Source organism: Sapajus apella, unplaced genomic scaffold, assembly GCF_009761245.1.
Source record: "Sapajus apella isolate SASKATOON/1434 unplaced genomic scaffold, GSC_monkey_1.0 scaffold220, whole genome shotgun sequence".
Classification (NCBI taxonomy): Eukaryota; Metazoa; Chordata; class Mammalia; order Primates; family Cebidae; genus Sapajus; species Sapajus apella.
Genome location: NW_022437160.1, coordinates 396,811 through 410,014, shown reverse-complemented (window position 1 = coordinate 410,014; position 13,204 = coordinate 396,811). Strand labels below are relative to the sequence as shown.

Genomic DNA, 13,204 nt, shown 5'->3' with positions numbered 1-13,204 from the left:
AAGAGGAAGATTGGTTTCCGGAAGAAGGCTGTTAATACCTAAATGTTCCCCCACCGCGCCTAGAATCAGACCACTGAGAAACAGGAAGTATTCTGTCCCTTTAATAGCATTGTTTTAGGATAACTTCCCTCGCCTTGTGGGGAGGCTTAGGACGGGCGGGTGCAATCCTCGAAGGGGAGTCTCAGCGACCATGGAGGGCACCATCCACTGTAAGACAAACGACAACGGCAGGGGGCGTCACTTTAGGATGGACGGGGCAGGGGGCGTGCGCTCGGCCGCGCAGGGCTCTACCGTCGGGAGTCTGCCAGCGGGGAACTGGAATGTACCAGGTCGAGAAGCACTGGGCTGAACCACAGGAAGGCAACAGGAGGGGGAAATCTGGACATCCAGATTCAGCCTTAGGCTGAACTACTTTAAGGTCTTCATGGGGGGTGTAGACCGTACCATCTTGCGAAGCCAAGGGGGATGTGAGATCCCTGGGCTGCACCGCAGGGAGGCAGTAGGTGGAGGGAAGGGGCTGTACCTTGTAGTTTCCCAGTAAGGGGGAAGGGAGCAGTCAGATTGTGGAGGAGCATAGGGCAGCACGACTTGGAAGCGGGGAGAGGATCCAAACTACCATTTTGGAAATTCACAGTAATAGGAAGCACAGTAGGTAATTGGACCATAGGAAGACAGGGATCATGGGTTATAGCCCAAGTTGCAAAGCAGTGAAGAGGACAAATCGTGGGCCAGCAATGGCCTAGGGCCGGGAGGTGGACTGTACCACGTGGACACGTAGGGAGAGAGAGAAAAAGGGAGCGCTCAGGACGCTAGACCATATAGAAGCAGGAAGGGGGATGGGACTGAACCACATTGAGACACCTAGGGGAGACACATATAAGCGGGCTAGCCCAAGACGTAGAGGGGGTGCAGACTGGACCGTACCATGCAGGCGGTAGTTGGGGCCTCGGCAGCGCCTCTCGGGGTGCCGGGGGTCCCTGTTGCCCCTCAGTGCCCTGTGGGCCAAGGGCTGCAGGGGCCGGCCGTTACCGCTGAGGCTCTGGAAGATCTGGGATGGAGGATTCTGGCTCAGGAGTCTCAGGGAGTGCATCTGCCGTGGAAGGAGGGTGGGAAACTGGGAGTGACTAACGAATGGTCTTCGTGACGTCACGCAAGAAATCCCGCCCCTGGGAGCTGGTGGGCGGGGCCTGTTCTCAGCCCCACCCCACCCCCAAAGGTGGTCTGACCCTCTTACCTCCTTGAGTTGACAGTCTATGAGGAGAGGGAGGGCAGGTGAGCAAGGGAATACCCAGGTCAGTGAGTGGAGTACCCAGGCCTAGCAAGGGCGGTGCGGACAGAGTCACCTGGAGGGAGGTGATATTGAGGGCCCGGTCAATGAGGATCCAGGTGACAGTCTCGGAGCAGGGCGGGGTGCTGAGAGAGCCCTGATAGGTGATGAAGCCGAAGGATTCGGGGAACAGGAGCTCCAGGCTCAGGTCTTGAAGAAAGTAGGCATCATCTGCGGGAATATCAGGCCAGAGTCAAGAGGGTGCCACTCTTGAACCTCTCTCGCGTATGGCCTCTGCCCCCGGCACGCCAGGGACTTACTCTTGTAGGAGATGCGTGTGATGGTGTCGCGGTTAAGGAGGCGACTGAGGAATGGGTTAGAGCTACCGGCCACCTGTGTGAGGTACGAGGTGAGGGCCCAGAAGCCCAAGCCCTCAACCTTCCCCCGCCAGGACCCAGGAGTCTGGACCTCCCAGCACCCCGCTTCTCTGAGACCCCGGGTTCCAGGCACCCAGCTCCTCCCTTCCTCCGAATCTCGCCTCCGCTCACGTTGACAAAGAGGCTGAGAATGGCCAGGCCATTAGGGCCGCGGGAGGCGGCGCTGAAATTCCCGTAGAGTTCCTGGTTGAAGTGAATCAGCTGCACCTGCCGGATAGCACAGAGCACGGGGTCCCCCAGCAGAAGGGGAGGAGAGCATGACCCCAGCTTTGGGGCCCGAATCAGGCTGAGGCTTAGTGCTTAGGGTGGGAGGCCAGTTCTGTGGAGGAGGATGGGGTGAGGCACTAAGGGGGGTGAGGTGGGAGGAATTGGGGTGACTCAGGGCGGAGGGTCGCAGGGAAACAATCAGTGGCTACCACCTCAGCAGAGAAGCCCTGATGGTTGATCTGATGTTCGGAGCCGGCTCCGTCGCGAGCTCCAAACAGCAGTCGCAGTTCACTGAGTCGGTGGCTGTAGAGGAGGGGACCCCCAGAAACATTGACCACAGGTCGAGGTGCAGGCAGGAAGGAGACATGTCGACCGGTGTTGTACAAGGTTCCCCGGAGCTGTGGGAGAGGCGGGAGCTGTCAGGGGGCAGGGAGAGATCTTTTCTTTTTTTTTTTTTAGATGGAGTTTTGCTCTGTTGCCAAGGCTGGAGTGCAATGATATGATCTCAGCTCACTGCAACCTCTGCCTCCCAGGTTTAAGCGATTCTCCTCCCTCAGCCTCCCAAGTAGCTGGGACTACAGATGTGTGCCATGACACCTGGCTAATTTTGGGATTTTTAGTAGAGACGGGTTTTCATCATGTTGGCCAGGCTGCTCTTGAAATCCTGACCTCTGGTGATCTACCTGCTTTGGCCTCCCAAAGTGCTGGGGTTATAGGCATGAGCTACAAGCCCAGCCTCTGACAGTCATTTAATCATTCAACATACACCGATCACTTTCCAGGCTCTGTCCTAGTCTGTAAGTTGGTGCCCAATATTGGTGAATTTGTTTGATTAATATGGACAGAGCTGGTGCTATGCGCCGTGGATGGCAACAATAGGGCAATATACAAGAAGACAAAAGTCTTGGGCCTTATAGAGCTTATGTTCTAGGGAAGGCGAGACAGACAATTGTGAATCACAGAAGTAACTGCTTAATTAATTACATCCAGAGCTCATGCTTAGGGGAACTGGGAGCTCTGAGATGTCATGGGGAACCCAGCTTAGATGGGGGTGTCAGGAAAAGCTTCCCTATGCAGGTGACATTTTATTTTCATTTATTATTATTATTATTATTATTTTTTTTTTTTTTTTTTGAGACGGAGTTTCGCTCTTGTTACCCAGGCTGGAGTGCAATGGCTCGATCTCGGCTCACCGCAACCTCCGCCTCCTGGGTTCAGGCAATTCTCCTGCCTCAGCCTCCTGAGTAGCTGGGATTACAGGCACGCACCACCATGCCCAGCTAATTTTTTGTAGTTTTAGTAGAGACGGGGTTTCACCATGTTGACCAGGACGGTCTCGATCTCTTGACCTCGGGATCCACCCGCCTCGGCCTCCCAAAGTGCTGGGATTACAGGCTTGAGCCACCGCGCCCGGCTATTTTCATTTATTATTTTGAGACAAAGTCTCACTCTGTCACCCAGGCTGGATTGCAGTGGCACGATCACAGCTCACTGCAGCCTTGAACTCCTGGACTCTAAACGATCCTCTTGCGTCAGCCTCCTAAGTAGCTGGAAACATAGTCGCCTACTACCATACCCAACTAATTTTCAATTTTCAATTTTTTTTTTTGGTAGAGGGGTTCTTTCTGTGTTGCCCAGGCTGGTCTTAAATTTCTAGGTTTGGCTGGGTGCAGTGGCTCACACCTGTAATCCCAGCACTTTGGGAGGCCCAGGTGGGCAGATCACCTCAGGCCAGCAGTTCGAAACCAGCCTGACCAAAGTGAAGAAACCCCATCTCTACTAAAAATACAATAAATTAGCCAGATGTGGTGGCGCATGCCTGTAATCCCAGCTACTTGAGAGGCTGAGGCAGGAGATCACTTGAACCCTGGAGGCAGAGGTTGTGGTGAGCCAAGATCGCACCATTGCCCTCTAGCCTGGGCAACAAGAGTGAAACTGTCTTAAAAAAAAAAAAAAAAAGAAAGAAAGAAAGAAAACGAAATTCCTGGGCTCAAGCTTGGCCTCCAAAATACTGGGATTATAGGCATGAACCACTGCACCTGGCCAAAGGTGACATTTTTAGTGGGGACCTGAAGGATATGCAGGGGTGACTCGCAAAAGAAAGAAGAGCATTCCAAGAAGGGGAAACAGCAGGTGCAAAGGCCCTGAGGTGGTCTGTTTGAGTGACAGCAAAGAGACTTCACCAAAGTCCAGTGAACAAAGGAGCGAGAGGTAATGGGGGCTAAACAGTGTAGGGCCTTGTGGAAAACGGTATAGAGTTTTGTATTTTTATTTAAGTAAACAGCATATATAGGCCGGGCACAGTGGCTCACACCGGTAATTCCAGCACTTTTGGAGGCTGAGGCAGGCAGATCACCTGAGTCAGGAGTGTGAGACCAGCCTGGCTAACATGGTGAAACCCCGTCTCTACTAAAAATACAAAAAATTATCTGGGCATGGTGGTGCATGCCTGTAATCCCAGCTACTCAGGAGGCTGAGGCAGGAGAATTGCCTGAACCCAGGAGGCGGGGTTGCGGTGAGCCGAGATCGCGCCATTGCACTCCAGCCTGGGTAACATGAGTGAAACTCCGTCTCAAAAAAAAACAAAAAAAAAAAACAAAAAAAAAACCCCATAATATTAAAAATATCGGCCAGGCATGGCGGCTCATCCTGCACTTTAGGAGTCCCAGGCAGGCGGATCGTGAGGTCAAGAGACTGAGACCATCCTGGCCAACATGAGGAAACCCATCTCTGCTAAAAATACAAAAATTAGCTGGGGTTGGTGGCGTGCACCTGTAGTCCCAGCTACTCGGGAGGCTGAGGCAGGAGAATCACTTGAACCCGGGAGGCGGAGGTTGCAGTGAGCCGAGATCGTGCCACTGCACTCCAGCCTGGTGACAGAGTGAGACTCCATCTCAAGGTAAATAAATAAAATGAAATAAATAAATAAACTGCATATATATAACACATTTGCCAGAGTGCCAAACATCCAGTAAGTGCTACGTAAATGTTTGCTATTATTACGTATCCTAATAGGAGGATTTTGAGCCTGAGTGACACGATCTCGTTTGTATTTTAAACATCTCTCTAGCTGTATGATAGAAGTAGAGAGGCAGGCCAGTGAGGAGGCGACGCCGCAAGTCACCAGTCTGGGTGGGAGAGGATGGTGCCTGCATGGGAGTGGGGGCAGTGGTGGGGTGATCAGTGAAAGGATTGGAATAATATTTAGCATTGAGGCTAGAAGGAACATGGACTGGAAATGGATGGGAGGGAGAGAGGAGGGGATGGGGAATAGCTTTGAGGCTTTTGGCTAGCACAGCTAAATGAAAGGTAGTGCCGGCTCTTATGAGAAATGGTATTGGCTGGGTGGGTTGGATCACAGCTGCAATTCCAGCACCTTGTGAAGCCAAGGCGAAAGGATCATGAGCCCAGGAGGTCGAGACCAGCCTGGACAACATGGTGAGACCCCACCGCTACAAAAAACTTAAAAAGTTACCCAGACATACTGGCATGCACCTGCAGTCCTGGCTACTTTCTTTCTTTACTTTTTATTTTATTTTTTTTCTGAGGCAGAGTCTTGCCCTGTCACCTAGGCTGGAGTGCAGTGGCACAATCTCCACTCACTGCAACCTCCACCTCCCGGGTTCAAGCAATTCTTCTGCCTCAGCCTCTCGAGTAGCTGGAATTACAGGAGCACACCACCACACCCGGCTAATTTTTGTACTTTTAGTAGAGACAGAGTTTCACCATGTTGGTCAGGCCGGTCTCAAACTCCTAACCTCATGATCCATCCACCTCAGCCTCCCAAAGTGCTGGGATTACAGGCGTGAACCACCACGCCCAGCCACGTCCCAGCTACTTTTGTGGGAAGATCATTTGGGCTATGATTGGGCCACTGCACTGCAGCCTAGGCCACAGAGTGGCATCTCAACTGCAAAAAAGAAAAAAAAAAAAAAAAAAGGCCGGGTGCAGTGGCTCACGCCTGTAATCCCAGCACTTTGGGAGACCGAGACAGGAGGATCAGGTCTGAAGATCAAGGACCATTCTAGCCAACTTGTGAAACCCCATCTCTACTAAAAATACAAAAATTATCCAGCCATGTTGGCTGGCACCTGTAATCCTGGCTACTCGGGAGGCTGAGGCAGCAGAATTGCTTGAACCTGGGAGGCAAAGTTTGGGGTGAGCCAAGATTGCATCACTGCACTCCAGCCTGGGCAACAGAGCAAGACTCTTGCCTCAAAAAAAAAAAAAAGTATGGTTCCCAGCATGGTATTGCAAAGTGGGTCCCAGCATTCATGCTACACTGCCCACTTTGAATGCCAGTGCTGGCTCTCTAGCTGTGTGACCCTAGGTAAGTAACTTAACCCCTCTGTGCATCAGTTTCTGCATCTATAAAATAAGGTTAATAATTGTACCCTATTTCTGAGGTGGTTATGAGATTAGAGGCTTTTAAACCTGCCTGGCATAGGAAATGTTCTGCTTTTCATTGTTTTTGGAGAGATAGGGAGACTAGGGATCCATGCTTGGGAAGGAAAGAATGGATGATCCATTTTAGAGTGTAAGCAGCCTTCTCTTCACCCACTGGGTGCCCTCTCCTTCCCCAAAGCTGCCCTCCTACGTCAGCACCCCATTCCCCAGCCTCTACTCCTGCCCATCCCCAGTGGGTTCAACAGCACCTCCCTCCAAGCCCCTTACCTTCTCTCCTCCAGTGCTGAGCCTTAATGGGGGCAGAAAGGGGTCATAAAGGACCCTCTTCAGCTCCACATCCACGGGGCTCTGCCGCTTCCCCACAGCACACAGACTCCACGCTGCATTCACCAGCCCCCAGAAAGGAGGCCCTGGGGGTGGGGTCGGAGTAGGAGGACAAGGCGTCAGAAATAGTGACTGGATCCCAGGGCTGGCATCTGCTGAGTGGGCTGTAGTCTGGACTCCCAGATCCCAGGGGAGGAGGGGCTGGGGACCTGGACTCCTGGGTCTGAGGGAGGACTGGGCTCGGATCCAGAATCCTGGGTCCTAGAAGAATCTTGGAATAGTTTTCTAAGACCCCCTAATACTCTCAGCCTCTCCTTAATCCAACCCATCTTTTTAATTTTTGTTATTACTGTTTTTTTTGAGACAGAGCCTTGCTCTGTCACCCAAGCTGGAGTGCAGTGGCATGATCTCGACTCACTGCAGCCTCCGCCTCCCAGGTTCAAGCGATTCTTGTGCCTCAGCCTCCTGAGTAGCTGGGATTACAGGCGCGTGTCACCACGCCCAGCTAATTTTTGTTTCAGTAGAGATGAGACTTCGCCATGTTGGCCAGGCTGGTCTCAAACTCCTGACCTCAGGTGATCCACGCACCTCGGCTTCCTAAAGTGCTGGGATTACTGGCGAGAGCCACCACGCCCTGCCAATCCAACCCATCGTAAGCCATTGTAGAAAGAACTACAACTCCCAGCAGGCCCCAGGGCTATCAGCCTACCCCTCTGCTGTCTACATGCCCCAGAGCCCTATGGGAGTTGTAGTTCCTCTATCTCTTGTCCCACAACTGGATAATTATTAATGTGTTGGAGAGACGAGCTGCAAGAGAGGGCTGGACAAGGTGGGGGACGAGGCCCAGCCTCTGGTTCCTAGCGGGAGCCGGGACCTGCTTCTCCCTGCAAACACACACAGAATCTCCACCCCCACACTTTCCTTCCACTCACTCCCACTCACTACTTGAAATGCGCATGTATAATGTCCCATGGTGAGCCCCTGGGGTTCAGAAGCTGGCCTGACTCCTGAGGGACAGAGGAGGGGGCTGGGACTCCTGGTTCTGCGGGAAGGAGGGCGCTGGGAACCCAGATTCCTGAGTCTGAAGAAGGAGGCCCCGGGAGGGCCGGACTCCTGGGTCCCCGCCTTGGCTGCACCTGGCACGAAGTTTCCGTGGAGATTATCCTTGTAGCTCCACCAGTCCTCGGGGTCAGGCGCTGGTCCGATGTGAGCTGAGAAGAGAGCAGCCTGAATCCCTCTCCTTGGCAACCCCCACCTCCACCCTCCCTTGGGGGCTCCTGCCGGGAACCCCAGGTCTTACCTGCTGCCCCCAGTGCAGCCCAGAGTACCAGCGCTCGAGGGGCGCTCAGACGAGCTGCAGCCCCCATCCCCAGGAGGCCTCCGAGGGACCCCTGCCCGACGCCCTGCCCCCCCACCTCAGCTCCTCTGTCCCCTCCTTCTAGGACCCTGACCCTCCAGGACTTCCAGCTTTCCTCTCCTCCCCACAGGGAGTCCCAGTTCCCCAAACGCCAAAGCAGCCAGGGACGGAGACCCTGTTTCAAGCCCACTGTTCTCCCCCTTCTCTCTGTGCCTTTCCTCCTTCCTCTCCTCTTTTCCCGGAACCCTCCAGTCTCCCTCTAGCTCCCGATCTTCCTACTCCTCTCAGCCTTCTGCTCCCCCCAGGGCTACCTCTGGGTTCCTAACCCACACCCCCCTTTCCGTTCTCTTTTCATTAAGCTCTCCCAAGCCACCTAACTCCAGGTCTCCATCCAGCATCTCCTCCTCCACCCTCTATCCTTTCCTGCTCCTGCCTCTTCTCCCCTCTCTCCTTCTTCACCTCCTCCCGCCCTCCCTGGGTGTCGGCCTCCAGCTTCGTGCTCTCCCCACCTCCTCCTCTCCAGCCTCTTCTCCCAGTTTCAGTCTCTGTTCTCTCTCGGCCCTTCCTCCCTCCTCCCCCTCCCTCTCTCCTCTCCCGTGGTGTTATTTAATTTTGTTGTTGGGTGGGGGAGCAGGTGATCTCATAGCAGCAAACACTCGGCGGGTTGGCTGGGGGTGGGGGGTGCGAAGAGAGAGGATACAGGCGGAGGTAGGGGCCTGGTCCCCGGCTCCCAGCCGCGCTGGGGCCACGCGGGCGGGGGTGGCCGGGACACCTGGGGCCCGGAGCAGGCTGTTCCCCATCCTCCGCTGGAAGGGGAAGGGGGGGCGCTTAAGGTGGAGCTGAGAGAGGCTTCGGAAGTCTCCATACTGGGAGCCGTCAGCCTCGGACTATGCGGGGTCCCCCGGCTCGCAGGAACCCAGGTTGGAGCATCCCCAGCGCCTGCAGCACCCCCTTCCTCGCCTCAGGGCTCTACTGGGTCCTCCGCCAGGGGCTGCCTTAACGGGGCTGGGGGATCCCCTGGGAGCCTGGAGTGCAGTGAGGCCTGCTCGCCGGGAGGGGGAGGCAGAGACCTGGCGTGGGAGAGAGAGGCGGGGAGGAGGCGCCGGGAGGGCAGAGGCGGAGAGCTGGAGGTGAGGACCCACTTCTGCGGAGGCTGGGGAGGAGAGGGGAGCCTGAGATGGATACGGAGAGGAAGGGCGGAGGGATGCCGGGTTAGAGAGGGGAGAACAAACCTCCAGGCAGGAGGGAGGAGGAACAGGCAGGGAGGAAGAAGGAAGAGGAGGGAGGAGGAAAAGGAGGAGGAGGAGGGAGAATGAATGAGATACTGAAAGAGGCAGAAAAAGAGATACAGAGACGCAGCGAGACAGACATGGAAACATAGAGACACACACTTAGAGAGACTCAGAAACTCAGAGATCAGGCAGCTTGTGGGGTGGAGAGAGACAAAAAGGGAGAGAAAGAGAGATCCAAAGACAGAGAAACACCAGATTTTTGTATTGGGGGTTAGAGATGGGGTCAGGCTATGTTGCCCAGGCTGGTCTCAAACTCCTGTCCTCAAGGATCCTCCCACCTCAGCCTCCCACAGCACTAGGGCTGCAGGCACGAGCAGCCATACCCAGACTCAGAGACACCACATATTATTGTTGTTGTTATTTATTAGTTTTCACCCCATCTAATGGTAGTGAAACTGCTCATTGCCTTTTTCTTTTCTTTTTGGAGGCAGGTCTTGCAATGTCGCCCAGGCTGGAGAACAGTGGTGCGATCACGGCTCCATCTAGCCTCCATCTCCTGGGCTTAAACACTCTTTCCACCTCAGCCTCCCAAATAGCTGGGACTACAGGCATGTGCCATCCTGCCGGGCTAATTTTTGTTTTTTTTTTTTTTTTTTTTTTTTTTTTTTTTGAGAAGGAGTTTCGCTCTTGTTACCCAGGCTGGAGTGCAATGGCGCGATCTCGGCTCACCGCAACCTCCGCCTCCCAGGTTCAGGCAATTCTCCTGCCTCAGCCTCCTGAGTAGCTGGGATTACAGGCACGTGCCACCATGCCCAGCTAATGTTTTGTAGTTTTAGTAGAGACGGGGTTTCACCATGTTGACCAGGATGGTCTCGATCTCTTGACCTCGTGATCCACCCGCCTCGGCCTCCCAAAGTGCTGGGATTACAGGCGTGAGCCACCGCGCCTGGCTTAAGGGCTAATTTTTTTAAATTATTTTTTGCAGAGACATGGTCTTGCTATATTGCCCAGGCTGGTCTGGCACTCCTGGGCTCAAGGGATCCTCCTGCCTTCACTTCCCAAAGTGCTGGGAATACAGATGTGAGCCACCGTGTCCAACTGTCTGACACCAAGCATTACGAAACAGGGAGACATAGAAAGAGACATACATACATCATTGCAGGTGGAGAGAGATACAGAGAGAGGGAGAGACATAGAAACACACAGACCGGGCGCGGTGGCTCACGCCCGTGATCCCAGCACTTCGGGAGGCCGAGGCAGGTGGATCACAAGGTCAGGAGTTTGAGACCAGCCTGGTCAAGATGGTGAAACCCTGTCTCTACTAAAAATACAAAAATTAGCTGGGTGTGGTGGTGGGTGCCTGTAATCCCAGCTACTTGGGAGGCTGAGGCAGAGAATCGCTTGAACTCAGGAGGCAGAGGTTGCAGTGAGCTGAGATCCCGACACTGCACTCCGGCCTGGGTGACAGAGCAAGACTCTGTCTCAAAAAAAAAAAGAAAAAAAAATAGCCAGGCATGGGGGCGTGTGACAGTAATCCCAGCTACTCAGGAGGCTGAGGCAGGGGAATTGCTTGAACCCAGGAGGCAGAGGTTTCAGTGAGCCAAGATTGCACCACTGCACTCCAGCCTGGGCAACACAGCAAGACTCTGTTCTCCAAAAAAAAAAAAAAAAAAAAGAGAAAGAGAGAGACAGAGACCTGGGGACAGACACACACACATCTATACATCTATAAATAGAGACACTGGTGCAGAGAAAGAGACATCTACAGAGAGGAACGGATGGACAGAGATAGACCCAGATAGAGGGAGAGAGACCCAGAAAGACTAACCAACATAATGAGGGAGACTAGAAGGAATCAGAAAGACAGAGGTAGTGATTTGGGATGGATGTCCCAAGACTTAGAGATGCAAAGAGACACCCAGAGAGTCAGGGGTGGAGAGAGACACAGAGAAAGAACACAAGAAGGAAAGAACACAAGAAGGAAAGAACACAAGAAGGAAAGGCTGGGCTTGGTGGTTCATGCCTGTAATCCCAGCACTTTGGGAGGCTGAGGAGGGAGGATACTTGAGATCAGGAGTTCAAGACCAGCCTGGGCAACATAGGGAGACCTCGTCTCTATTTTTTATGAAAAAGAAAAAAATAGTCAGGGAACGGTGGCTCACATCTATAATTTCAGCACTTTGGGAGGCCAAGGCAGGCAGATCACTTGAGGTCAGGAGTTCGAGACCAGCCTGGCCAACATGGTAAAACCCCATCTCTACCAAAAATACAAACATTAGCCAGGTGTGGTAGCACGTGCCTGTAGTCCCAACTACTGAGGAGGATGAGGCACGAGAATCACTTGAACCTGGGAGGCGGAGGTTGCAGTAAGCTGAGAGCATGCCACTGCATTCCAGCCTGAGTGACAGAGTAAGACTCTGTCTCAGAAAAAAAAAAAAAAAAAAAAAGAAGAAAGAAAGATATGGAACCCAACAGAGAGGCACAGGAAATGTTGGAACTAGAGATATACAGAGATTGAAAGGCTGACTGATACTGCAGGAAGAGCAGACTCTACCTAAAATGTAGGGCTTTCCTCCTCCAGGAAGCCCTCCCTGACCGCCCCAGGCTGTGTCGGTGCCTGCTGTGAATATTCACAGTGCTCTGTGCTACCTCCAAGGGAGCATACATCTCATTAGGAAGGGACTATGTCCCTATCTGTCCCACCAGAGGGCCCAAGCCTGACCCATCTTTGGGTCCCACCCTCACTGCTGCACACACAGGATGGCATACAGGCGGTCCTCAGGAGAGAACTCAGGCATTACTGAATGAAACAATGCCCATGATGTCTTTCCCTGGAGAGTGTGCCAGTTCCCATGTGCCTGGGTGACATTTGGATTTTCTGCAGTGCCCACGGAGGGCCTCGCCTCCTCTGGGAAGTCTTCCCTGAACTCCAAGGCATGGCCAGGTGCCTCTTCTAGGCTCCCACAGTGCCCTGCGCTGCTTCGATTGTTGAATATCACATCAAATCTCATTGTACCCAGGTCTCTCTCCTACCTCACCCTCCCAGATTAGGCAAGTCCCTGGTCTGACTCAGGTCAGGATGTCAGAATTTTCCAGGGAGACCACAGGAGAATATGTTGAATGAATACATGAGTGAGTGACATAAAAACGTAGGGACTGTGGCACTGAGAGACAGGTGAGAAAATAATGTTTTTGTATTGGGCTTTAGAGGAAGGCTTTCTGGTGTAGATATGACATTTAACTTTTGTCCAGGTGTGGTGGCTCATGCGTGTAATCCCAGCACTTTCGGAGACCGAGGCAGGCGGATCATCTGAGGTCAGGAGTTCGAGACCAGCCTGGCCAACAAGGAGAAGCCCCATCTCTACAAAAAAAAAAAAAAAAAAAAACCCTTTCTTTTTGAGACACAGTCATTCTGTCACCCAGGCTGGAGTCCAGCGGTGGCACAGTCTCATGATCTCTGTTCACTGTAACTTCCACCTTGGGATTCAAGCAATTCTGCCTCAGTCTCCCAAGTAGCTGGGAGGACAGGCACCCACCACCATGCCCAGCTAATCTTTGTTTTTTGTTTTGTTTTGTTTTTTGAGACGGAGTCTTGCTCTTGTTGCCCAGACTGGAGTGCAATGGCGTGACCTCGGCTTACGGCAACCTCCACCTCCCAGGTTGAAGCGATTCTCCAGCCTTGGCCTCCTGAGTAGCTGGGATTACAGGTGCCCACTACCACACCCAGCTAACTTTTTATTTTTATTTTTATTTTATTATTTATTATTATTTTTTTTTTGAGACAGCGTTTCGTTCTTGTTACCCAGGCTGGAGTGCAATGGCGCAACCTCGGCTCACCACAACCTCCGCCTCCTGGGTTCAGGCAATTCTCCTGCCTCAGCCTCCTGAGTAGCTGGGATTACAGGCACGTGCCACCATGCCCAGCTAATGTTTTGTATTTTTAGTAGAGACGGGGTTTCACCATGTTGACCAG

General features: G+C 53.1%; 2 protein-coding genes across 2 annotated transcripts in view; one reads left to right on the top strand and one right to left on the bottom strand.

The window, feature by feature from the left end:
* Window positions 1-79: 79 nt before the first annotated feature.
* On the bottom strand, window positions 80-8,743 carry CA11 (carbonic anhydrase 11). The gene is made up of 9 exons (XM_032270998.1): window positions 7,943-8,743; window positions 7,779-7,853; window positions 6,586-6,728; window positions 2,124-2,309; window positions 1,816-1,911; window positions 1,588-1,660; window positions 1,344-1,498; window positions 925-1,090; window positions 80-207 (listed from the first exon to the last, which is right to left on the bottom strand). The coding sequence occupies exons 1-9, from the start codon at window positions 8,007-8,009 to the stop codon at window positions 182-184; spliced, it is 987 nt and encodes a 328-aa protein (XP_032126889.1). The 5' UTR covers window positions 8,010-8,743; the 3' UTR covers window positions 80-181.
* A 6-nt stretch (window positions 8,744-8,749) lies between these two features.
* Window positions 8,750-13,204, top strand: part of LOC116544539 (galactoside 2-alpha-L-fucosyltransferase 2-like) — a 29,004-nt gene continuing 24,549 nt past the window's right edge. The window contains exon 1 of the mRNA XM_032270997.1: window positions 8,750-8,919. The gene's annotated coding sequence lies outside the window, so the exon portion shown is untranslated. The remainder of the gene's footprint in view (window positions 8,920-13,204) is intronic.